This window comes from Diabrotica virgifera, chromosome 1 (genome assembly GCF_917563875.1).
Source record: "Diabrotica virgifera virgifera chromosome 1, PGI_DIABVI_V3a".
Taxonomy (NCBI): domain Eukaryota; kingdom Metazoa; phylum Arthropoda; class Insecta; order Coleoptera; family Chrysomelidae; genus Diabrotica; species Diabrotica virgifera.
In genome coordinates, this window is record NC_065443.1 from 277837048 (window position 1) to 277865000 (window position 27953).

Consider the following 27953-nt stretch of genomic DNA (forward strand, 5'->3'; position numbering starts at 1 on the left):
AAAGAACTGTAAACCTTAGGCGATAGTTTAAAAAAAGAAGACGTTTTTCTTGACACTAACGTTACTAACTTCGCGTTTCTTCACTTGTCAAGGGGGACACGGGACGGGCCTAAAATTCTGATAATATTTAAAAATAATTTAAAATGGCAAATATTTTAAGGAAAATTGTGAGTATTTAATAATATACATGAACGTTTTTGTTTTTTTTTGGTAATAATAGCAGTAAATTAAGTTTGCCTGTTTTAAAAAATCCTATCTGCATGTGATTTTTTGGTACCCCTTCACCATGAGACTTTTTACAAATTTATCTAACATTAAAACCGAAACCTCGATATGGACAAAACTCATAAACTATTTTAATCGAACCCCTTCAAACAGGCAGCCAAATGAAATTGATTTAGTAAGTGATTATATAACCAAATTGGTAGAAAAAATATTTCAAGAAGCCCTAATGTATCTGTAAACTGACACTTTTTTATTTTAGTCTACATCACAAGCTTTGGGTAGCAGATTATTTAGTAGTGAAGTTAAAAAATGTACACTTATTCCTGGTGATGGGATTGGTCCTGAAATTTCAGCGGCTGTGCAGAAAATCTTCCAAACTGCCAGCGTGCCTATTGAATGGGAAAGTGTAGATGTGACACCCGTTAGGGTAAGTAAATTTGTCAGTAAAAAATGTTTCATAATATGCTAATTTTTTTTTAAACCTTCATATCCTCTTCATACCCGTTCGAGTTAACTTGAACGCATTAAACTTGCCAAACTGTGCACAGTCGAGATAGTTCGAGTGGTGTAGCACTTCATAAAAATGTTTGATATGTTAAATTTTTTTTAATCTTCATATACATCATTACATATTTACAGTCAGTCCTCTGAGAATTCTCCAATATATGCCTGAGGCCTGACACCCCTTACCCGCCTGCTGGAGGATAAAGTGAATTTAAAATCAATATAATCCAAACGTTTTCCAATTCAAAGAAAATAATAAGATCATTTCAAAAGTTTATAGGAAGTAGGGTCAATCGGGGCTAATGTGAAACACACAAAACATTGGGGCTAATCTGAAACATGTAAATAACTAAAGTTTTAGTAGATGAAGATGTGGAGTATATGTCATTTTGTAGCTAGTACATTAATTAATTAAACCCCATAAACATAGTCAAAATCCACCTAACTGTGTATAGAAAAATATAAAAATCATAGACTTGCAATTTTAAGGAAAAAAACTTTTAATCGGAATGCCAAAACTTTTTCTCCGGCATTAAAAAATACATTTAAAAACACAATCATTTAATTACAATGCATTCTATTAGAGTGAATGAGCATTTTTAGCTATAAATGTTTGTCCTAACTCTGACCAAACCTAAAATATTATCCACCAAAGTCGAGGGGCTAATATGAAACAGTGTTTGGGGCTAATGTGAAACACTCTCCAGTATTATTTCAAAACACACTCTAAGCAAAAATATTCTACATTATAAAATTTGTATCCGCCTACCACATTTAAAAACAAAATAGTTATGTCTTTTTGTTTTTCTTTTTGTTTTATTCATGCAGCTTCTTCCTTTTTTACTCTGTGTCAAAGGTAGGCATTTTTTCAGCTGGAAGTTTTCAGTCAGCTGTATGACGGAATTTGTATATAAGGAAGGTGACATCTTCAATATAGATTTCATGGAAATAATTGCGGTTCTACCTTATCCAGTAACCACTTTTAAGTCCAGAAAAATTACATATGTATTCCCTGGAAGTGTCAATGTGTATGAACAATGACTGAAGTTAGCAAAGGCTTAGGCCTATACACAAATTTGTTCATATTTCAGCTATTCATTTTTCCAGTTCTGTATTGTAGCTTATGTTGCTTATTTTGAATTATAAAAACCTTCCAAATGTAAACTGTTATTGTTATTACTAATTTCCATGGAGATTAATCCTACCTAAATCCATATTTAACTATCTTATTGTTGTTGTTTTAATGTATCAGTTAATTGGCCAATATAGTTGCAAAGTGATAAAATGCAAAAAAAATGTAGGTATAAAAATTAAGTTATAAGGTAGTAGGTTAGTAGGTACTGAAAGTTTACATACACAGCTAAATGCTGATATGTTTTTTGATTAATTTAATGGTTGTAATAAGGCAATTAAGTATATGTTTCACAATAGCCCCATTGCTGTTTCATAATAGCCCCTTTTCATGGGGCTAAAGTGAAATGCAGTTTTATTTTTTTTGTGCTTTTATTTTATGACAAAAAACATTTTTGAAACCACCAACTTGTAAAGGACACAAAGATACATACTAATGAATTTTTGTTTGTGTCTTGGGGCAAATAGATCATAAGTTATATTGCAAAGTTTACATTTTTGTTTCATATTAGCCCCGATTGACCCTACTTGTATAAATAAAACAAAGTGTGTGTGAGATATTGAAATTGTTTATTTATTTAACAGACCTCTCTATGCCATTATGTATAGAATATAACAAATCAAACATTTTCCATGGCATAACTGAGGCGCACACTAACTGATTGGAATGTGCACATTCGTTAAATTGGTTTTGAGGGCTATCGCTGTGGTTTACGCCTTACTCACAAAGCCCAGCAACTTATGAAAATCCCATAAGAGAAGGTCTAACAGGATCAAATCACACAGTGACAGGGGACTGTTCACATCACTTCCATGTGAGATAAACATACCTTAAATCGCCCATGCAGAGCATGTATCATGTAGAGCCACATATTGTTGGTGTCCATATAATCAATTCAGGCCAAAAGAAATTGGTAATCATCAACCTATAGCATTTGCCATGAATGGTGATGTCCTGATCAATGTTGTTGACAACAAAATATCGACTAATGACATCTCCAGCATAAAAACTACACCAAAAAATTACTTTTTTGGGAGGTATTGGATGCCCTTGGATCTCATCTGGATAGGTATTACACAAAATCTAACACATTTGTCAAAGAAAAGCTTGGCGCGTCTTCATCGGATAAACGGTTTTCGCCCCACGCTTTTCTTTAACGAACGTGTTAGATTTTTTCAATTTTTTTTTTATTTTTTGCTTTTCAGTTGATTTTTTATATAATATTTTTAATTTTAGTCAGGTACTAAAGAAAGGCGTTTCTTAAAAAATTTTTTTTCATATTTTTTTATTTTTTACTTATTACTCTTACACTTTTCAAGCATTAAAATATATTGTCATGTTTCTTAAAATATGTATAAAACATAATATATGATGTACTAACATGAAAAGTAGTCGGAATCGGCAAAAAATTTGAAACTTTATTGTTTATTTATGAAGCATAACGTAAACAGTTAACGTAAAAAGTGAAATTGTGTATAGTTCATATCATTAGCTACAATCCGTAAAAGTTTCAAGTTTTTACATTGTAAAAAACAAGAGAATTTAAGCATTTTCCATTAAAATCGTTTTTTTTATTTAAACAATTAATAAACATAAAAAAAATTTTTATTGATTATTCGTGTATTGTTCCCGCGAATGCATATGTCTGCACATTTTCATTCATTTGCATTGGAGAAAAGGCACTCAAATTAACGCCTAAAGATTTGACGCAAACTATTAAAATAAATAAAAGCGTTTAAAAATGGGTCTCATCACTGAAGACGATTTTTGTATGAAAATTAGGGTCCATTTTTAACTACTCCAGAGCCCATTCAGCAAACACATGTCATTGCCTAAGGTCATATACCTTCGGCTCCTGGGTCAGTTCAATTTTGTAGGAGTACAAGCCCAAGTGATATTGACAGATATGTTGTTGTGGTCTGTGAAAGGCTGAGCTCTTGGGAGCTACTTGCAATTGACTGGCTCAGATTCTCCTGCACACTCACAGATAGCAGCCGTATTTTTGGTAAAATGTTGTTATTATGTTTCATCCTTATATTTCTTCAATAGGGCTTTTCATCGACTGTCATTTGTTTCGAGCTTCTGTCATGTGTCACATAATATTGATATATCTACACCATACGTCTTTGGTTTGTATTGTTTATATACCAATAACGTATGACGTACATAAATTAATATTATGTGACACATGACAGAAGCTCGAAACAAATGACTGTGAATGAAAAGCCGTATGGATATTGGTTGATTGTTTACTGAACCATTTGATTCAAATTTATCTGCCACACTATTAATAGTACTCTTGGTAAGCACAGTATGGTGACTAAAATGGGCAAAGTGTGCTGAATGTGTTGAACGGAACACCCATATTGATAAAACAATTTTATCATTTGCATAAGTTTTTATGCTATATCCATCCTTGGTGATTTGGCAAAAATAAACTGAATAAATGAAAGTCAATTCGACAGATGTGAATATTATTTGCCATATTGTCTGCTACCCTGTTATATTGTCTGTTGACTACCAACTATCTAAGTTCAGAAGATCCTGTAAATATGTAATTATTGATTAGAAATAAGTTTATGGTGTATGAGAAAATTTGTGACATATGAAACAATTTACAGTAGGAAAAAGAAAAATGAAAGAATATCCATGAAGGAACATATAAAACACACTGTATTTTCCTGTCACCGTGTCACACAAAAAATTGGCCAGCGTAAGTACATGTAATAATTATTATTACATGTACTTGCGCTGAGCAATTTTCTTTGTGACACGGTGACAGGAAAATACAGCGTGTTTTATATGTTCGTTCATGGGTATTCTTTCATTTTTCTTACTGTATGTAAAATAAATATTTTTATTTTTGTATTTCTTAACCGTCTTTTTGGGTGTGTTTGGATTCAAGTTGTGCTATTCTAATTGTCATGCTTTGTCTGCTTTACTGTTTTTTCCTTACTTAACTTTTTTTTTGTCCATGTTCATACTAGCTCAAAGAAATAGACTTTTCCTAGGACTTCGGCACAGTATGTTTTAAAATTATAGGGAATGTAAAAAAATAATTCACTAGTTTGTTTATAACAATAATTAGGAAGCCTAATTATGAGAGTCATTTGATAGATAAGTGATTAACATAAAGATATCCTAGGGGTAATTTGGGTCAACGTTAGTTTTTTTTCGTTCACAACTAATTTGTTTATAACAATTAAGAAAACTAATTAGAGTCATTTGAATGATAAGACATTTACATTTTTATGTGCAGAGTTTGAAAAATATAAATAAGATTTTCGTTAGCAAACTTTCAAATATGATACTCAAATGAGGATGACTAAGGGCCGGTACTTTATGTCCCGATTAAACCCCGGTTAGCTAACCGAGGTTTAATTGGCACAGAAAATACCGGCCCTAAGAATATCAGAATTCATAAATGCAATCAAGTATTACCTATAATTATAATAATAATATAATTGCACATATTTAGTCTGTTTTCTTAGGGCCGGTATTTTCTGTCCCGATTAAACCCCGGTTAGCTAACCAGCTATAATAGGGACATAATGTACTGGCCCTAAGTAGCAGTGAGTGGAAGCATCTTTCAAATCCTTGTGATAAAAAATTCAAGGTAACTTCAAAACTTTCATTACAAACCAAACCATATCACAGGAATTGGTTGATGGATTTTGATGTTTCTTTTTTAATTTGCGATTTTTGTACATACTTTTAGCTTAAATTAAGAGCATGTTTATTAATTCATTTATTCATAAAAAAATTAAATGGTTAAATCATCCATTTAATTTTTTTTCAAAAGATCAATATTTTTGGTGCTGTTCTTTTTGTCCAATAAAGGAATAAGTCATATAACATCAAATTAATAAATAATGAATCAATACCTATTATTCTCTCTACTACTGAAGTGATTCCTAAGAACCTCCTAAAAAACATAAAATAGCTGGGTCTGAATGAACATCTTTATAAAACCATGCAGAAAGCTGTTCTATTCTTGATGGCCAGATGTGTACGAAAATTTTTGGGAGATATTCCTGCATACTAAGTCACCTAGGGCTCGATAACTCGGAAAGAGTCCCACCAGAGCTCAATCCTTTTGATACCGTAGGTATCGATGAGTGAATTTTCCCCTTAGAGGGAGTGAGGTCCGTATGGCTAAATCTGGGATAGTATTATAATAATAATATAAATAATGAAGGCAAGCCTCCTTAAATGACGCGACCAAGAAAATGAAAGTCAATTATATCTGCTGCCAAAGAAGTAGCATAGAAAAATATTTCGAACAAAAGACAAAAATTAAATGAAGAAACGAAAAATCTAATTGAAAAAAAAAAACGAAACTGGCGAGACCAAGAAAGGGAAACACAGTGGAATATGTAGAAAAATAAATAACCTCAGAAAGTTATTTAGAAGAGAAAAGCCTGACAGTCGTAAAAGAAATCTGAATTACAATAAACATAACTGAAAAATGAAGATGGTGAGATGATAATCAATAGTAGTGAAATAATAGAAATAAGGGCAAATATTACGAGGAACTATTCAGATCCAGAAATAGAAGACCATCAACAACAGGGAAGGGAAAAATCCAGAATGTCAATCGAAAAAAAACGAGACCAACCAATGACCAGATGGTTCGATGATATCAGAAAAACCAGAGTCCATACAATGAGGAGGTATATGTCCTAAGATGGACTAGGGAAAACACTAGATAAAGAAGAATAATAAGCAGAAAAACCATAATATGGTTTGTGAGTGAAGCAGATTTTGCTATTGGTTTTTTCCAACAAATGAAAGTTTTTTTGCATTGTTTTAAGTTGTTTCTTTGTATTCTCTCAGTTTTGCAATCTGCTAACCGGATCATACCACAAAAATAAAGAAAATAAAAATAATAACCTCCTTCAAAAGCATTATTATTACTAACATTCACTAATATAACAATTACTAGAAAAAATATTAAATGATCAACGACATTTGTTGAAAGAAACCTTGAAATCGGCCTTTAATATTACAAATTAAAAAATTCTTATCAATTTCACATGTTTATATTTTAAAAGGTTTATGATCAACGTTTATGTCTATGCAACTGCTATTAAATGAAAACAGTAATAATTTCTACGCATCTGACAATATTTTATTCTTGCATACATTCGTATGATGGCTGCATAGTGGTTCATTAATGCACATATCTTTATTAGTTAATAGATATAGAATAAAGATATTATTTATTTATAAAAACAATCTTTGTTGACATAAAATGTTTAGTTATGTCTAGAAATGTATTTCGTTTTTGGATAAGTTTAATAGTATTATTAAAAAATTCAGTAAATATTAATCTCGTTGAATACATATTGAATACATGATTGAGAATGTTATCTACTACTTGACTAGATTTTCCAGGATGTTTCTTCTTCTTCAAATGCAAATGCACTCTTCTAAACATGTTTATATAATATAATCCTGGTTAAACAAACTGGAACATGAAGTAAAAACCACTTCTATGTAAAAGGTATATTTACTAAAAATTTTTAGAATCCCAATGGATTCAATAAAATGAGTTCATCAGAACGTTTTCAAACCTATCGGTCCATCATCAGTGAATTTGAATACTTGCAAAATAGCCCCAGAACCAAACAATGGTTGTGATTATAAATAAATCTACATTATGTTGAAATAAATTTAAAATGGCTAAACGCCGATGTTCAGGGATTAAACCTCTGGGAACATGGTGAAACTCTACCCGAGGACCCAATCAACCATCTTCGGTCAACGATGACTACTAAGTCTTAGTAGTCTAGTCTAGACTTAGTAGTCATCGTTGACCGAAGATGGTTGATTGGGTCCTCGGGTAGAGTTTCACCATGTTCCCAGAGGTTTAATCCCTGAACATCGGCGTTTAGCCATTTTAAATTTATTTCAACATAATGTAGATTTATTTATAATCACAACCATTGTTTGGTTCTGGGGCTATTTTGCAAGTATTCAAATTCACTGATGATGGACCGATAGGTTTGAAAACGTTCTGATGAACTCATTTTATTGAATCCATTGGGATTCTAAAAATTTTTAGTAAATATACCTTTTACATAGAAGTGGTTTTTACTTCATGTTCCAGTTTGTTTAACTATAAGGTATAGAGCCAATCCAGGGAACTACCCCTTTTTAGTTTATAATCCTGGTTCTTTTTATTTTATCTACTGCTGCTCTTAATAGTTCTATTGAACGGCATTGGAATCACTACTCCAAATTAAGCATATGTAATACATATAACAGAGAGAAATTTGCCATATTGATCACCAACCTCAATAGAGAAGGCACTTAAGAGGAGGAGGATCAGATCAAAGGCTATAGCGGGATAAGATGGTCAAAATTGCACCAGCCTCAATTCAGTTTTGGGTTTATCCATTTGAAAAGATATAATCGAAAACTCACTCAGCCAAATTTTCTCGTCCCTAGGTGCTTCTGGGGGTCCGCTATGGAAAAAAACGTGTTTTTTTGAAAAACATTTTTTCCAGACGCTGTATTGCTGCAAAAAATCTGAAAAAATTAATGAATGCGTATTTTAACAATACAAAGCTAGCTGATTTTTTTTCAGATTTTTAGCTTCAAAATTGAACACAGGAAAAATTTTTGAAATTAAAAAAAAATGTTTAGGTTATGTTGGAAATGTTTCGCCAACTTTAAAATATTGTTTTTTTTGTGAATTTTTGTCCATTATTTCGAATGGCATAGGCATCATTTCAATCACAGAGTTATATATTAGCATAGAGAGAGTGTCATTCAGAGCGAAGTGACGACACCATCTTTTTTATTTGGATTAGTGCTGTTTCACTCTTACGCATAGTAAAGCTGCTACAGTTGTCCTCCTCTTCCGTGCCTATATTCACACTGAATGTCATCATAGATTTTCGATACAATGTGTTAGAAAAAGATGCAGCAAACCAGTCCATGAGATCTTGTCGTCAGGAAGCGCGGAAGGTAGGCTCCCTCTATGTTAATATATACCTCTATGATTTCAATGCATATTTTTTTTAATTCTCGTATCAAAGTTACGAGTGAAGTTAGTCGTAATGATGACAGTTGGGGAAACGTCCGCGATCCGAATTTTATACCATGATAAAAAACCGAAGTTTTTTTATTTCTGTGTAAGTTTTTTAACTATGGTATACAGCCAATCACTGGGACTTTACTGTAATTTGGTTATTCGAAATGTTATTCAATCCTCTATTCAGTAGTATAAACATTACCATTATTAGAAAAGACTAAGTTTTCAATCTAATAAATACCACATAAAATAACATCAAAAATATTACTCTACATCCCACCAGATTGAAAATAATGGAAACATTACCATTATTACCTATTTATACAGAGTGACCAAAAAAAATTTTTTTAAATAAATTAATTTACAAAAAAATAATGTATGTAATTTATTTAATTCAAAATATATTTTACTTTCAGAAAACGGAAAAAAATGTTTATTCGAAAAATAAACATTGCTTTTCGCTTAAATTAAATGTTCAAACTTCCAAGAGACAGGTGGCTGGCAGGAGCTGGCTTGAACATTGAATTTAAGTGAAAAGCAATGTTTATATCTCAACCATTTTCTTGTTTTCTAACAGCAGTAAAATATAATTTGAAGTAAATAAATTACTTAAATTCTTCTTTTTATGTCAATTAATTTAATTCAAATTTTTTTTGGTCACCCTGTAATTATGTTAGTGTTTATATTACTGAATAGAGAACTGAATATCCTTTCAAATAAGTTGCCACACGACCCATATTCTCATTTAAAAAAATCATCGATTACGTCATCACGCCCAGATGGATGACGTCACTAGTATCACACTCGACCCGTGTCGGGATTTTTCCTAAAGTCGCCAGTTTACTAAATAACGAATTTATTCCTTTCTTTGCACCATGCTGTATATTAATTTGAATTTTGTAATTTCATGATTGTGTAGTAACTTTTTAATAATTAATTTATTAATCCCTTTAAAAACTCTGCACTCTTTACGTTGCACCATTTAATCAATTAAATAATTCAAATAATTTAATAATTATTTATTTAAATAATAATTCCTCATTAACGTTTAATAAAAATATTTTTATTATGTAAGTAGTTAGTGGCTTCGACGGCAGGTACTTGGGGATTGGTTTTCCCAAAAGGAGTTTTTTTCAAAAACGTGGCTAGAAGCGCTTCGTTTCGTACGGCACCAAAGTGTCGTGCTTTTTTTAATCTAAGCACGCTTTGAAAATCACAACCACAACGAGCATTTTTATAAGGGGACAACATTTTCTATCGAATACTACAAAAATTTTATTTTTTAAACGTTAAAAAAATTAATTTTGATTTTTTTTATAAGCCTTTGGCAGGGTACCCTTAATGGTACGATATTATTATACAGGGTGAGTCATGAGGAACTGTACATACTCCTACCTCGTATAGAGGCCCCTATGGGGAATAACAAATGACCATTAAAAAGTGTCTGCCCATTGTTTAATAATATACAGGGCGAGTTTCGCATTTTGACAGAAATTTGTATTCGTCATAATTTTTGAACCGTCAGATCGATGTGTCTCTTATTTTGGCCAATCGTTACACTATTACCACCTAATCAACTGATTTATTCAAACTAGAAAAAAATCAGGTCCGGCTTCAAAAAAATTAGTTCGTTTGGGTCTTAGAAAAAATTTCACCCTGTATACGCTTTTTGAAAACTATAATATGAATTTTACAAATTAGACAAATAGGCAATTAAAATGACATATTTATTTTTTTCCGCACACGATTACTTAATTTTTTATAAAATAATCAAATTTGAGTATGAATTAAAAGTTTGGTAAAGTGAACCATAAATTAAAAAAAAATAACTTGTATTACAAAAATTATTTTTTTTTTGAACAAATATTTAACTTATGTTACCACCCAATCAACTGATTTATACAAACTAGAAAAAAATCAGGCCCGGATTTAAAAAATTAGTTCGTTTTGGTCTTAAAAAAAATTTCACCCTGTATACGCTTTTTGAAAACTCTAATATAAATTTTACAAATTAGACAAATAGGCAATTAAAATGGCATATTTATTTTTTTCCCCACACGATTACTTAATTTTTTATAAAAAAATCAAATTTGACTATGAATAATTAACAGTTTGATAAAGTGAACAATATTTACTAGAAACCAGATTTAAAAAAAATTCACTTTTATTACAAAAATTAATTTTTTTTAACAAATATTTAATTTATGTTACCACCCAATCAACTGATTTATTCAAACTAGAAAAAAATCAGGCCCGGATTTGAAAAATTAGTTCGTTTTGGTCTTAGAAAAAATTTCACCCTGTATACGCTTTTTGAAAACTAGTATGAATTTTACAAATTAGATAAATAGACAATTAAAGTGGCGTACTTTATTTTTTCTCCACACGATTACTTAATTTTTTATTAAAAAATCAAATTTGTCAAAATCGGAATTTTACCATAAAAAAAGTTAAACAACGTTTTTCTCAAAATTAAAAGCTGCACAATTTTTTTTCTATACCACGTCTAGATCTAAAACCCATAACACTTCTCTTTGGACTCTATAGTTTAACATAGACGTGATCAAATAGATAAATCTTAAATTTTTTCACTTAATTTTTGCGATTTAACTTTGCAATTCACGAATCTGCAACTTTTATTTTTAAAAATTCATAACTTTTATAAGAAGACGGAAATTCTACAACAATTTTCATATTCAAAATGGTAAGAGATAATTATGTGCTGTAAAATTTCCGAAAAACAATATTAAAATGGAACAGAGTTGTAGCGAGTTAAACCGTGATTTCATTTTTTTTTCAATATTAGGTTAAAATTCCGATTTTGACAAACTTGATTTTTTAATAAAAAATTAAGTAATCGTGTGGAGAAAAAAATAAATATGCCATTTTAATTGCCTATTTGTCTAATTTGTAAAATTCATATTAGCGTTTTCAGAAAGAGTATACAGGGTGAAATTTTTTCTAAGACCAAAACGAACTAATTTTTTAAATCCAGGCCTGATTTTTTTCTAATTTATATAAATCAGTTGATTGGATGGTAACATAAGTTGAATATTTGTTCAAAAAAAATTTATTTTCGTAATAAAAGTTAATTTTTTAAAATCTATGGTTCACTTTACCAAACTTTTAATTATTCAGTGTCAAATTTGATTTTTTTATAAAAAATTAAGTAATCGTGTGGGGAAAAAAATAAATATGCCATTTTAATTGCCTATTTGTGTAATTTGTAAAATTCATATTATAGTTTTCAAAAAGCGTATACAGGGTGAAATTTTTTCTAAGACCAAAACGAACTAATTTTTTAAATCCGGGCGTGATTTTTTTTTTCAGTTGATCGGGTGGTAACATAAATTAAATATTTGTTCAAAAAAAAATTAATTTTTGTAATAAAAGTTATTTTTTTTTAAATCTATGGTTCACTTTACCAAACTTTTAATTCATACTCAAATTTGATTTTTTTATAAAAAATTAAGTAATCGTGCGCGGAAAAGAATAAATATGTCATTTTAATTGCCTATTTGTCTAATTTGTAAAATTCATATTATAGTTTTCAAAAAGCGTATACAGGGTGAAATTTTTTCTAAGACCCAAACGAACTATTTTTTTTAAGTCGGACCTGATTTTTTTCTAGTTTGAATAAATCAGTTGATTAGGCGGTAATAGTGTAACGATTGACCAAAATAAGAGACACATCGATCTGACCGTTCAAAAATTATGACGAATACAAATTTCTGTCAAAATGCGAAACTTGCCCTGTATATTATTAAACAATGGGAGCAGATACTTTTTAATGGTCATTTGTTATTCCCCATAGGGGCCTCTACACGAGGTAGGAGTATGTACAGTTCCTCATGACTCACCCTGTATTATACGAAATTCAAATAATCGTGCAAAACCAAAAAAATCATTTATTTAAGTATTAATTGTATTACATTCTATCGATAGCAACAAAATTTTAATTTTTTAAACGTTAAAAGAATTATTTTTTTACTTATTTCTGAGGCTATTTAGTAAAAACGCCAAAAAACGGGGTTTTTGTGTTTTTGTGCATGCTGTAGGAAAAAAAAGTTCTATCTAGCTGATTTTGATTGTAAAGGTAAGAATACATATAAAAATGGAAATGATCATTAATTTAGCTGTATGTTTTTGAGGTTATGAGTCAAAAACCAGAAAATGTCAAAAAAACAGTTTTTTCGATTCTTAGGTATTTTCCACGTCGAAAATGATAATAATGCCTATGCCATTCGAAAGATTGGAAAAAATACACAAAAAAACAATATTTTAAAGTTGGCGAAAAGTTTCCAACATAACCTAATTTTTTTTTGAAAATTTCAAAAATTTTTCCTGCGCTCAATTTTGAAGCTAAAAATCTGAAAAAAATCAGGTAGCTTTGTATTGTTAAGATACGCCTTCATTCATTTTTTCAGATTTTTTGCAGCAATACAGCGCATGAAAATTTTTTTTTTCAAAAAAACACGTTTTTTTCCATAGCGAACCCCCAGAAGCACCTAGGGACTTGAAAATTTGACTAAATGAGTTTTCAATGATACATTTTCGAATGGCTAAACCCAAAACTGAATCGAGCCTGGTGCAATTTTGACCATCTTATCCCGCTATAGCCTTTGTGCTATTGAGTATCTGTTTCATACAGATAAATAACAGTATCTTCGTTGCTCATTTTTTAAATTTATCTTTACATCGTCTCCTCCAACAATTTATTTCTTTTTTCTTCCACAATTTGTCGTTGTTATCTTTGACGAAGTTTCTGTTAAGGTCTTCTAAAAGCTTATAAAGGAGATATCTTATTTTGAAAGTAAAATGAATGCAAAAGTAGTACGCACATTATTGGTTTATTAAAATTGCTTAACATTACCGCATTACTATAACATTTGAGAACATAAAATTAAAAAAAAATCTTGAAATTGTTTGTTACTGGTTTATGATATTACGATATAATAATAATATTTATAGAAACTTTTTCAAATGACATCAGTATGCACTTTGGACTAGACAAGTGCTGCATTTTAAATAGAGTCAGGGGAAAGGTTCAGCCAGGAGGTTTCGATATGCAAGATGGCCAAAACATCGAGGCCCTGGGTGAAAATGACATATCTCTGAGTAAAGCAAACACGGAAAATTGATCATAAACAAATGAAAACCGAACTAACTTCCGAGTTCGTACGAAGAGTGAGAAAGCTAAATCGGTCATATCTTAATAGTAAAAATTTGTTTAAGGCCTTTTCCGTGCTTAGCTACTCATTTGGTATTGTAAAGTGGTCAAAAACGGATATTGAGAGCCTTCAGTGAAAGGCAATAACACTTCTAACAAAGGCACAAAAACATCATCCACGCAGTGCAGTAGAGATAACAACATTACCGTGATATCTAGAGGGAAGAGGACTCATGGACATAGGCGAGCAACTGGATAAACAAGTTACTAATCTAAGAACTTATTTTCAGGCGCAGGCTGAGACATCTACTTTACATCACGCAATATGCACAGTAGATGACACAACACCGCTTAAACTGAGGGAACAAACAAGAAATGCGCATAAACCACCAATCTAAGCAAAAAAAAATGCGCACCTGGATGGGTAAGCCTCTGCATGGGCGGCATCTGAATGAGGTTAACCAAGTACATGTCGACAATTCAGTGTCAAACTATTGGTTGACGTCAGGAAAGGTGTTTCCCGAGACGGAGGGTTTCATACTTGCCATTCAGGATTAAGTTATTTTCACTAGAAATTACCTGAAGTATATTGCCAAAGATCCTCAGGTCCAAAACGACAAATGCCGATATGGATCCATTGATGCCTCAAGAATCCATCCAACATCTTACCGGGGGTGCCAGGCGTTTGTCGGAACTGAGTATAAAGAACGCCATGACTCAGTAGGAAAGATTCTTCACTATGAACTAGCTAGCAAACTTGGACTTCTTCAGACCGACCATCTCCCTTATTATCAATACGTCCCTGCCAGAATGCTTGAAAACGACAACTACAAGCTGGGATCGGACTGTGCTCACGAGTGGCACATAATAGGCCAGATCTCATACTAGTTTATAAACTTCTAGGCAAACAACATTGTTGAGTCCGCGAGTCTTTACCCGTGCGTCATTAATACCTGGCGAGATAAAACACAAACTTTTTATCTAGCATCATTCTCTTTCACGCATAAAACTCATGACAAACCAGCTGCCGTTTGTTATTAAGTAAAAACACATGTTATTTTTATGAACCATCTAGACTCAATGCATTGAAAAGAGATAGGTACAAAAAAAGACGATTCGGTATGTTTTCATATTTTAAGCACAATTTGTTTGACGTTTCTGCTTTGTTTATTTTTGTGGCTGTCAGTCAGTTGAATTTTTTGCGGTTTTTGTCTAATTTTTGCGTTTTGAAGTTTCTTTATATTACACAAACAGTTGTTTTCACAACTAATTTTATATTGAGCTCTGAAATTTTAAGGTAAATAATTATATTTTGGCAATTATTATTTAAAACATACAAAGCTAACGTCACTCACACAGTAAAGAAATGATTGTGTTTAGATTTCGGTCAAAGTGAATAAAATAACAAAAATAAAATATGTTATTGAATTTTTTTATAAATTGTTTATTTATTTATTAATCAATAATAATAAAATAATTTATTAAGCTACTTCAAATGTAGCTGTAATTCTGCACAAAAATTTTGAAGCAAAACTTACATTTGACATTCTATATATTTGATAACGTCAAATTTTAAAATAAAACCCGTAATCGGAACAGTAGCCACTTTCTGTCAGTTGTTGTTACGTGAAATAAATTTCCGACTTATTTCGTATGCTTTAAATGATGACGCACGGGTAAAGACTCGCGGACTCAACTGTAATAGATTTGGCGATACCTGAGAACAATAATCTGCTTGGTAAGCACAACGAAAAAATCGTTAAGTATAGAGATCTCGAAATACAAATAAGGAGACAATGGAGAATGGAAAGTACTCAGACAATACCTATTGTTCTTTCTACTACTGGAGTCATACCGAAGAACCTCATGGAAAACATCAAAAAGCTGGGTCTAAATGGACATATTTACAAGAATATGCAGAAGGTTGTGCTACTCTCGACGTCTAGATGCGTACGCAACTTTTTGGGAGATACTCCGGCGTATCAAGTCACCTAGGGCTCGATAACAAGGAAAGAGTCCCACCAGAGCTCAATAGGTATCTGGGATGAGTCAATTTTCCCCTTAGAGGGAGTGTGAGTCGTATGGCTAAATCTGGTTATAAAAACTGTATACCTAATTAGTGAATATTAACTGTTTTTATTGTTGTAGGGCCCAGATGGAAAGTTTGGTATTCCTCAAGCTGCTATTGACTCAGTCAACAAAAACAAAATCGGTCTGAAAGGTCCTCTCATGACCCCCGTTGGAAAAGGACACAGATCTTTAAATCTTGCTCTCAGGAAAGAATTCAATCTTTATGCCAACGTTAGGCCCTGCAGAAGTTTAGAGGGGTATGGATATTTTAACCACAGAACAATAATTTAAATATTATACCAGGTGTCCACTTATATTTTCCCCCATTTTAACTGCCTATAACTTCTAAACGGCTCAAGATAGAAATATGCGGTTTTCGCTGAAATGTTTTATTTTAGTAGAAATATTGTTTGAAAAGATCGAATTTTTTATATTACTTTAAAAAATGGCGGATTTTTGAAAAAAACGTTGACTTTTTTTAATGAAATACCCAGTATATATTTTTTTGTAAATTGAAAGAACGGTCATTCACTTATCCAGCGATATAAAGTTTTTTAAAATCGGTTGTCAAATGACTGAGTAATTAATTTTTAAAATGAGAGATGCAGTGTGGAAATCACATAACAGAGTATCAATTTGCTTAGTTATTTTAACTGTTATGTAGTTATGTGATTTCTACGTTGCATCTCTGATTTTAAAAATTAATTACTCAGTTATTTGACAACGGATTTCAGCATGTCGCTGGATGGGCAGATTGCAATTGCGCGCAGCGGTCAGAAAGGAGGAAGACCTAACCCTTCGGTCCAAACCTAACTTGCGGGTATTAGAGTGAGAGAACCGCAGGAGGTATTTGACCGCTGCGCGCAATCACAACCTACCCCGCTGGATAGGTGAATGACCGTTCTTTCAATTTATAAAAAAATATACAGGGTGTTCCATTAAAAAAAGTCAACAACGTTTTTTTTCAAAAATTCGCCATTTTTTTCGTAATTGAAAGCGATATAAAAAATTCAATCCATTCAAACAAAACTTTTACTAAAATAAAACATATCAGCGAAAACCGCATATTTCTATCTTGAGCCGTTTAGGTAGATGTTATAGGCACTTAAAATGGGATGAAAATATAACTGGACACATGGTATATTAATTTGTGATTTTTTCGAAATTTTCATATTTTGACTTTAATTTTAGATATAAAACTTTGTACGATCATGTAGATGTTGTGACCATTCGTGAAAACACTGAAGGTGAATATTCTGGTATTGAACACGAAATTGTTGACGGAGTTGTACAGAGTATTAAATTGATAACAGAGGACGCATCCAGGAGGGTAGCTGAATTCGCTTTTCAATATGCCAAAGAGAACAATAGAAAGAAAGTTACTGCAGTACACAAAGCTAACATTATGTAAGTCTCACGAGTCTATTACTATACTTAACATATTCAAATGCTTGTTCATTATCAATAAAACTTCTAATATGCGCAGTAGATGTGATATTAAGTGCAATACTCATCAGTATTTTGTAATCAACGTTTAAAAGTAACAACAAAAAATTTAGACGCTGAAAGTTTATTAAGGGTGCTCAGTAAAAGAAGTATAAGTCAATTTAATCAACTTTTCAGGAGAAGCAAAAAACGATAATTAATTGCCAAATCTAATACTAATTTTATCTACGGCCAAATAATTTTATTATTTTATATTACCATATTGACTTGTTCTCTTGATACCAAGGTAAAGATATAGTCCTTTATAGTAGTCCTTTAGTTTCTATTCGCCGCGTGCAAGTACTTGGAGGGGATACGAGAAACGATCGTGCGCGAATAGCGGAGAAATCTTGCAACTTTCTTAAATAATTCATTGTCAATTGAAATTGTCAAATTGACGTATATTTCATACCTACTGTCATTGAAGAAAATGGGATTTCGCAAATGATGTGTTCTAAATTGTAAAAATTATATGTCGCTCCACGATATTGATATGATATATGCAATTATTATATAAAAGTAAATTTAATTAATTGTATTTTGCTTGTAGTAGTGCATTTTAATAATTAATTTTATTTACTACATACAATTGTTTACCTACCATTTAATAACATAACCTTAATATTACCTTTTCTTCTTATAATTTTTTGGGCTGTGGCCTTGAAAATTGTCCAGTAACCAGGACCAATATGATTGGCCAATATAATTAAAAGTGCGAAAAATGTTGCCGAGCTATGAAACCAGGTGTCGCTTTTCAGAACTTGCACGGTCCCAATAGTCCTTTATAGTATCCTTTTTCGGCAAAAATAATATTTTGACCATTTTTGATTTATACTCTTTTTCCCGAGCACCCTAGATATATTCGTTGGTAACAAACTGCGATTTATCGAGAGTACCTACTTCATTTTTGGCAAGAATAGGAAACGAGAGTTAACTTTTTATTTAGAATATCTGTTATAACTGTATTAAAGCTCAATTTATCTTACGACGGGACGGCGCACGTCCCCAATGTCGCCCCGTTCCGTTGTACGATAAACTAGCCAATGCTTTTCATATCAGACGAGTCTCCAACGTGCCCCGTAAGACAGCCGTGTGTCGTCCACGTCCCTGTCCCCGTCGTAAGATAAATTGGGCCTGAAGCGTCTCATTAAAGAAGAATTAACAACGGAAATTAAAGTTATGTTTCTTTTCATGAGCATTTTTCAGTGCGTCACAAATGATAGAAAAAAAGGTAAGTCCGTGATAATATGCATTTATAACATTTATTCTAACATGACATTTTAGTTAAATCTGACAGTTGTCACATTTTATTTGCGATTTGGCATAAAAACAAATCAATTGTGTTTATTGCATTTATAAAATAGTATTTTCTTTGATTTGTATAGTCTTATAAATTGTACGGATTATATTCGTAGATATATTATATAATTCGTAAATAATTTTTTTTCGATTACAGCGCCATCTATTGACAACTAGAATAAATGTTATAAATGTCACCGACGAAATGTAATCACCGACGTGCGTTTTTCTTAGAATATAAAATAAACCAGGAAGGAGTACAATGCGAAATGACTTCGAGCCAGGAAGGAGGTTGCAAATGGCGATCAGCTGTCAGATTTGCTTTCTATCTCCAGTGACGTACCTTTGAAAGAGGAAAGAAAAGAAATTCTTAACGATTTTATTACATATTTGATGTTAAACAAACAGCTATAGATCAAGAGAAAATACGTATTAATATAATATTTTGTTGAAAAGTCAGTTAAATAATAGTCTAAGAGCTAGTGAACCCTCCGACTAACGGTCATCCTGTAAGGCTAGAAATTTGTCTAGTGATAATTCATAGCACACCAAGGCTAAAAACCATGACCTGGCAGGCCTCAGTGGTGCACGTGTATCTACCAGGTGAATCGAAAAATGCAAATTTAGGGGGTAAAATAAACTTTCTCCTGTAAGGTTTAAATTTAAGTATGTGTTTGAGTAAGTCATTTAGAAGAAATGTGTACAATGACAGGCGATTCTGAATAGCATAAGACCTTGCCAGGCGAGGGGAAAGATTAGGGGTTTTTCCTAAAATTATTCTATTTGCATCGAACAATGCATTTTTTTAGGTTTTTTGAATCATTCCAAACAGAAAAGGTCCTTAGTGATTTTTCTCTTAAGTTAATAGTTTTTGTTATATAAGCGATTGAAAATTTTGAAACTTGCGAAATCGGCCATTTTTAACCCTAAATCGGACATTTATCTAAAAATTTCAATATTGGCAAGGTACGTAGATATTCCTTAAACATTGATTGATAAAATCCCAAAGAGTTTTTTGCAATAAAATATCGAAAACCCCTTTGTTTTTTTAATTGCTAATCAAGCGGGCACTACACTGTAGTATAAGTGAGGACGTTTGAGTTTGCATAAATTCATTATCTCGAGAATGGGCAAATTTCAAAAGAATCCTCAGACAGGTCGATTTTTATTTTTGAATTACGACTTTTTGGTATATATATAATACTAGTGACGTCATCCATCTGGGCGTGATGACGTAATCGATCCTTTTTTTAAATAAGAGTAGGGGTTGTGTGATAGCTCATTTGAAAGGTTATTGAATTCTCTATTCAGTAATATAAACATTAACATAATTATTTATACAGGGTGTACAAAAAAAATTTTCTTCTATTTGTCAAATTTAATCAAAGTTAATTTATTAAAAAAAAATTATTTTGTACACCCTGTATAAATAATTATGTTAATGTTTATATTAGTGAATAGAGAATTAAATAACCTTTCAAATGAGCTATCACACAACCCCTACTCTTATTTAAAAAAATCATCGATTACGTCATCACGCTCAGATGGATGACGTCACTAGTATTATATATATGCCAAAAAGTCCTAATTTAAAAATAAAAATCGACCTGTCTGAGGATTGCTCTTGAAATTTGCCCATTCTCTAGATAATGAATTTATGCCAACTCAAACGTCCCCACTTATACTACAGTGTCGCGTCCGCTTGATTAGCAATTAAAAAACAAAGGGGTTTCCGATATTGTATTGCAAAAAACTCTTTGGGATTTCATCAATCAATGTTTAAAGAATATCTACCTACCTTGGCAACTTTGAAGTTTTCAGATAAATGTCCGATTTAGGGTTAAAAATGGTCGATTTCGCAATTTTCAAAATTTTCAATCGCTTATATAACAAAGACTATTAACTTAAGAGAAAAATTACTAAAGACCTTTTCTGTTTGGAATGATTCAAAAAACTTTAAAAAAATTTGTTCGGTGCAAAAAAAATAAATTTAGGAAAAACCCCTAATCTTTCCCCTCGCCTGGCAAGGTCTTATGCTCTTCAGAATCGCCTGTCATTGTACACATTTCTTTTAAATGACTTACTCAAACACATACTTAAGTTTAAACCTTACAGGAGAAAGTTTATTTTACCCCCTAAATTTGCACTTTTCGATTCACCTGGTAGATACACGTGCACCGCTGAGGCCTGCCAGGTCATGGTTTTTAGCCTTGGTGTGCTATGAATTATCACTAGAAAAATTTCTAGCCTTACAGGACGACCGTTAGTCAAAGGGTTCACTAGCTCTTAGACTATAACATTTTATTATACTAATAACTTTAGTTAATTGATTGCATATACAGGAGCTTTACCAGATGATACGCCTATGCACACAGCTGATCCAATACACAAACACCTTCTACCTCGTTGACAAAAACTTATGAGTCATCCACAGACGTTCAAGATGGCCCATTCCGCTAGAAATTTAAGGTGTTATTGATATATGACAGACTCCTTCCTGTTTATTTTATATTCTAAGGCGTTTTTTCTGTCACATACACTTTAATGCGTTAGAAAGAAATCGAAAAACTGTGACTCACTGAAAGATGCTCATGAGAAAAAGAATACTTCTGTTTATCTTTTCTACTTTACAGGTTTAACCTTGCATACATTAATATCTATCATTATTATAATATATCTTCTAAATTTGAATTGTGTTATTATATTTTGATTACTTTTTAGGCGCATGTCCGACGGTCTTTTCTTGAGATGCTGTAGGGAAATGGCAAAAAAACATCCAGAAGTCAAGTTCGAAGAGAAATATTTGGACACAGTATGTCTGAACATGGTACAAGATCCCACCCAATATGATGTATTGGTAATGCCTAATCTGTATGGTGATATCTTGTCTGATATGTGCGCAGGTCTTGTTGGAGGATTAGGTCTTACTCCTTCTGGTAACATCGGCCTTAACGGTGCTCTATTTGAGTCGGTAAGATTTTGATTGTTTCGTAAAAATAATGTAATCATAGATCATCTGTCATTTTTATTATACATTTACCATACACAATCTCCACAAATACAGATATCCAAATTACTTTCTTGTATAACCGCTTTAAGTACAATACCTGCTCATATTATTAGACTTTCTAGCAAATCCTTGTTTAATCAAATATAGTTATTATAATTATGTTATATATTATGTGCTATATATTAATAAGAGATTACATAAATGATACTATTAACCTTTTTGTATTATCACCAACCACTCTCATAGGCCTGCTATTTTTGCATCTTGTTGCTGTTTCTTTTAAATGATCGTTATGGTTCCAATGAAAAATGATTCTCTCAATCAACTGAAGTTTCTTTATGTTGTTCTGAAGCTATTTTCTTGTGGCATTTTTGTAATTAACTATTTATTCAAAGAAGCGGCTCTAATTATGCTAAATGAATCCAATTGTATCGCAAATTCCTCGGTAGAATGCAGTGGGATGTGGTTACCCATACTAAAAGAGGAAGTCAATAGAAAGAAAATACCACGATTAGTAAGTCAATAACATATCGAGTTAGTACATATTTTATATTTTAGTATTATTTATATATCTATGTATTATTAATTTTATTTTTAATTTAAAACAACATATGTATATTAAGGTCAGAATTTGGTATTAGTTTTGAGAGTAAACTAAAGTAAGACCTAATACATACTTACGATGTCGGGATAGTATCACGAGGATTTTTTCCTGGTTTTCCCTCGTGATTTACTATGGAATCTTTAACGCGAGAATTTTACGGCCACCGTTGCATGTGGTTGTCTTTTTAAAGACAGATCACATGTTATGATTTTTTTGTGACGGAGATTCTTGAGTTGGGGTTGATTTCATGTCATCGAATGAACTATCTTTCAGAAAAGTCGTCCCAGGAACGCAACTCATAAATATTGGCAATATCATTAGGTCTTCTGCTTTAAAATGTATAATATATGTTTGAATTGCCTATATAAATTAGTCAGGTTAAATAAACTATTAGAAGAATTTTTTACTAAGCAACAACATTTTTGTTTAATTTATTAATATTTTTTCTATTTTGACAACGGCATCCGATTTGGACGTCGAAACATTAATAAAATAATTTTTTTAGTAAAATTGTGGCTTATTTGCCGTTAAAAATAGTTAATGAACTTTCTTTGTTATTACTTCCTCTACCAAGATTTTTTTTAGGCACTCACAGTCATTATCGATGGGGTTCATGTCTGGTAAGTTGCTGGTCAAGGTAATACAGGAATTTCTGGTCCTATCAAACAACTTTTAGTGCTTTTAGCCGTATGACAAGGTGCTCCATCCTGCATAAAGACCTTGTGAGCATTAACAAACCATTCATTCACTTGTTTAACCAATCTTGTCTTAAAGACTCCTTAGGTTCTGTTGCATGGAACCGACGTAACAGGACGTTTGTCTGATAGTTTCTGATTCAATCTTTGAACTGACAATTGAGGGACACCAAATTTTCTTACTATTTCTCTTAGCTATAAATGTGGTATTTTCAAATGGAGCAGTAATAGAAGAGATTTTCTCAACACATATCTTTTTTATCCATCTGAAAAAAATTCCAATCGAAGACTAATGGTCTTGTTTCATGATTTGAAGTTAATTGCTAATCACTCTTCTTCTTCAGCCTGTTTGCATCCCCTCCTGGACAAATGCCTCTGCATGAGTTCTCCATTCTTCTCTGTTTTGTGCTGTTTGGTGCCAGTTTCTTCCCATTTTTTTTTATGTCCCCTAACAATGCGTGGTCTAATGTACAATGTTTCTCGTTCACCTTTCGTTGTTTTGCTGTGCCATGTGACCTACTTAGTTCCATTTCATTTACCAATTACTTATTTAAGTAAAAATTAGCGTTGGAAAAAGTTGAGGTACTGCACATTCTAATCACATTTTATTGCGATCTGTCAAGTTAAGTTGTGACAATTTAATAGGTTTGTTCTATGGAGACCTACACAGAGGAGAGGAATCGAAATAGGACGACCTTTAAATTTGTGTACAGGATTTTGCCTGTTTGCTTGGTTTGTCACTAGGGCGACGTTGGCGTAGAGATAGGTGCTAGTTTTGCATTGGAGTAAATGTGAAAATTTCAAAAATAATTAATTATTCGTAGTTAATTAAGATTACTGGTTTTGGTGGTTAATATTAATTAAATATGAGTGCCAAGAAAGCTTACACTAAAAGAACTTGCTTCGTACCAGTATTTATATCGAGTTATAGCTCCGATAACAAATTTAAAAGGAAACTTAACAAAGTTAATACAAGACTTTTTATAAAGATTTGTCTTTGTTATTTAAAGTTTGTATTATATTCGTTTGTATGTTATTTCCTTCGGTGTAAATAAAATTTGTGTTTATGCTATTATTGATTTTTAGCTCAACCTGAAAATTATAATGATAATAGTAAGAGGATCTTGAAAGTTTTTCTGTCGAAACAATGCATTTTTTGAGACAAAATATTTCACAAAAATTAACATTAATTTTATAAAAGTCAGACTGTCGTCTGTAGTTAATTTACATATATTTTTACTAACTGAATTTAAAGATGTGTATATAAGCTTTCAGAATATAAATGAAGTGTTTAAAAGAAAAAGCATTTTAAATTTTAAAAAAGCATTTTAAAAATACCAGGTAAATTAATACAGTTAATAAAAATGACTATTAAAGAGGCACAAGCAGTAATAGATTTAGGTCAAAAGACAACAGAGAAGATTAGGGTCCAAAACGAAGTCAGACAAGGGGATGCCCTGTCAACTGAGTTATTCATTACAGCTCTAGATTGTGCAATAAAAGAAGCAACAAATAACGGAATAATTAATAAAAATGCAGTACAAATAGTAGGTTATGCAGATGATATCGTTATAATAGCCCGGGACAAAAGATTATTAATTAAGGCATTCTCTGAAATAGAAAAAGGGGCAAAAAGAAGAGGACTAGACATAAATATGGAAAAAACAAAGTACATGAGCGCAATCGTCAAGAAAACAAGACTAACACAAATGATAATAGATAATTACAGATTTGAGGAAGTAGATACATTCAAATACTTGGGAACGTTGATTAGTAGATGTAATGAAAGAATAGACCTGAAACAGAAACTACAAGCAGGAAATGAGCTTACCACAAAAATAAAAAAATAATAAAAGAAACAGAAATACAACGATGCAAATATATAAGACTACCATAAGGCCAGTGGTAATGTATGCCATAGAAACCAACACCCTAACGTTAAAAGAAGAAGAACAGCTGAAAGTATTTGAAAGAAAAATAATGCGCAACATTCTGGGACCAAAAGTAATAAATGAAAACGAAAGAAGACCCTGGATGAACCACGAAATAGAACAATGGATGGAAGGAGAAAACATAGTGAAAGAAGCAAAAGAACGAAGAATAAAGTGGTATGGTCATATAAGTAGAAAAAGTGAAGATGATCCCATTAAAGTTATTACCAACTGGATACCCCCTGAGACAAGAGCACGAGGCAGACCAAAAGCAAGATGGAAACAGCAAGTCGAAAACGACTTAAGAGTTATGGGAATTCGAAACTGGAAAAAAAAGACTGAGAACGGAAATGAGTGGAGAAAAGTAGTGACGGAAACGAAGACACACCAGAAGCTTTGAGGAGACAGATTAGAAGAAAAGTGGACTGATCCCCCATGTCTTAACGGATCATTAAAGTGAAAAACAGCTATAACTTCCACGGGAGTGTACAGCTTATATACAAAAAGAATATTTAAACAACATTGATCAATAAACTTCAAATAATTTAAATAACTTTTTAAAAACAATTAGGTACAGTTAAATTTTTTCAACTAACAAACTTTTTGATATCAATTCATTTGCAGTTGAAATACCATTGGTATATAAATGTGGCAGTTAGATAATAATGTGACAAAATATTTCCGCTTCAAAATAAGCTGTCCCACATTAAAGTAATGACAAATTTAAATTTGATGTCACATCTCCATCTACAATGGTATAGAGAAAGAATACACTTTTTACCACACGTCGATATGTTATAAAGTTAAAATAATTTATTTTTGGCATAAAACATAATTCAGCACTAATCAACCAATAAATTAATGTCTAATTACGCTGAAAACATGAACAAAATGAGTTAAATAATAAATAAGTCCATAAGAACTAATGTATTTGTAGCATCTATTCGAACACTTGCGCCTCTAGCGGCGATTGCTGGAAGCTGAATTAGATGTTGAAAAGTTGACCCACAAACGATGCATTGCGTTTCCACTCCTTCTTACAGGTCTTCATAGTTTGTTCGTAATACGATCAGCAACCATTGCCAACCATCAGACGCATGCGCGTTCGTAGTCTATTTAACTGCGAACGCTATTTAACTGCGCATGCGCCTGATGGTTGGCAACGATTGCTGATCGTACTACGAACAAACCTAAATAAAAAGTTCCACCATATGTATATAATAATATGATTATTCATCAATTGCTATGCAACCCATTCAGCAACCTGTATTATTGTGAATTATTGACACTTATAAGGAGCTTGAATTAAAAAATGAAATTTCTAGGATAAGCAGGGTTGGCAAAAAAGGTTTTTTTCTAAAATACCAAGAAAAAACAAGTTTTTTGGTTTAAATCAGCTTTATTCAGTTTAAACCAGTTTTATTTGATACGCAGTATTATAAGTCTAATTACAGTTGTCCCTTGATACTCCGACGCTTTGCAATCCAACATGCTCGGTAGTCCGACGCACCTCTCGCCAAGGTCGCTGCCGTGTCTGCTTGTACTGAAATGTGTCGCGATATGAATCTCATTCTTACTGGGTGCTTCATTTCGTGTGTTTTCCGTGAGAAGTTCAGTTCGATAGGGTTTTATATACCTACAGTAATACGTAGTGCCAAACTTTTATTTAATTCGTTTAGAACAATGCCAAATATGTAGGCACTTTCGATAATCCGGACACTTTCGGTAATCCGACACCCCTTTGGTCCCATATCTGTCAGATTATCAAGGGATAACTGTACTTTAAAAATGACTAAATTATTTTATAAAATTAATAATAATATACAATGAAAAAAATGATTGAAACAACTTTTATATTTATTTACACACACAAAAAATTAATATAGCAAAAAACTTGTTCAAACGTAATAATATTCAAAATAACTAAATTTGAAAATACAAAATTAAAATTTATTTATCTTCATTTTCTTCATTTACGGCAGATGTATTCAAAACTTTAAATAAAAACACCAGTTCGGTGGCTTTTGCTGTACCACTTCGGTGGTACTTTTGCGGTGGCTTTTGCTTTGAGTTGGTTTAAACCAAGGTTTCAAGCGTGTTGATTTAAACCTGCCAACCCTGAGGATAAGTCTAATAATTTGAGCAGAGACTGTAGTTGCGTTTTTTTTTAATTTATCTCTCTTTCTTTAGGTGCATGGTACAGCTCCCGACATAGCTGGTCAAGACAAAGCCAACCCCACCGCCTTGCTCCTTTCAGCCGTCATGATGCTGAGGTATATGGGCCTTAACAACCACGCGACCAAAATCGAAAACGCCTGCTTCGAGACCATCAAGGAAGCCAAATACCTAACAGGCGATCTTGGAGGCAAAGCCAAATGTTCAGAGTTCACGAACAGCATCTGCGAGAAAATAGCATAAGTCCCTAAAGGAAAAAACGTCGCAGTGACCCTCGTTAAAGAAGATAGACGTTAGTGTGTTGATTTTAATAATATTTGTACATAATAAGCAAAACATTTTTTTGTAGTAGGCTAGCGAGCGAGGGTGTCTTTTTTGTAACATGCTCAGTATTTATCAATGAAATAAAGTTTCTCATTACGTTTAGGTCCAACCTAGTATTTCTTTATTACTGTGAAACTTGAAACTTGAAGTTACCCCCTGGATATTTTTTATATTCAATAGGATTGTATTTTTATTTATTTTTGCGTCCGTTGTAAACATATTTATATAATATTTATTTAAAACGTGTCGTTGCTGAATTAAAAATTTACCTGTTCATTGAATAGTTT

At 32.1% G+C, this 27953-nt stretch overlaps 1 protein-coding gene across 2 annotated transcripts; it reads left to right on the forward strand.

The window, feature by feature from the left end:
• Positions 1-3: 3 nt before the first annotated feature.
• On the forward strand, positions 4-27942 carry LOC114327604 (probable isocitrate dehydrogenase [NAD] subunit alpha, mitochondrial). 2 transcript variants are annotated; one of them, XM_028276275.2, is made up of 6 exons: positions 4-167; positions 485-652; positions 16222-16400; positions 17335-17550; positions 21649-21898; positions 27358-27942. In XM_028276275.2, the coding sequence occupies exons 1-6, from the start codon at positions 144-146 to the stop codon at positions 27583-27585; spliced, it is 1065 nt and encodes a 354-aa protein (XP_028132076.1). In that variant the 5' UTR covers positions 4-143; the 3' UTR covers positions 27586-27942. The 2 variants fall into 2 exon arrangements, with proteins under 2 accessions (XP_028132076.1, XP_028132075.1); XM_028276274.2 differs by having other exon boundaries at positions 88-400.
• Positions 27943-27953: the final 11 nt, after the last annotated feature.

Bases quoted from the DNA above. Each gene is read 5' to 3' on its own strand.
- LOC114327604 (XM_028276274.2), top strand. From the start codon at position 287: ATGAGACTTTTTACAAATTTATCTAACATTAAAACCGAAACCTCGATA. The intron at 401-484 runs GTAAGTGATTAT...TTTTTATTTTAG, and splicing joins AGCCAAATGAAATTGATTTA to TCTACATCACAAGCTTTGGG. The intron at 653-16,221 runs GTAAGTAAATTT...TTATTGTTGTAG, and splicing joins TAGATGTGACACCCGTTAGG to GGCCCAGATGGAAAGTTTGG.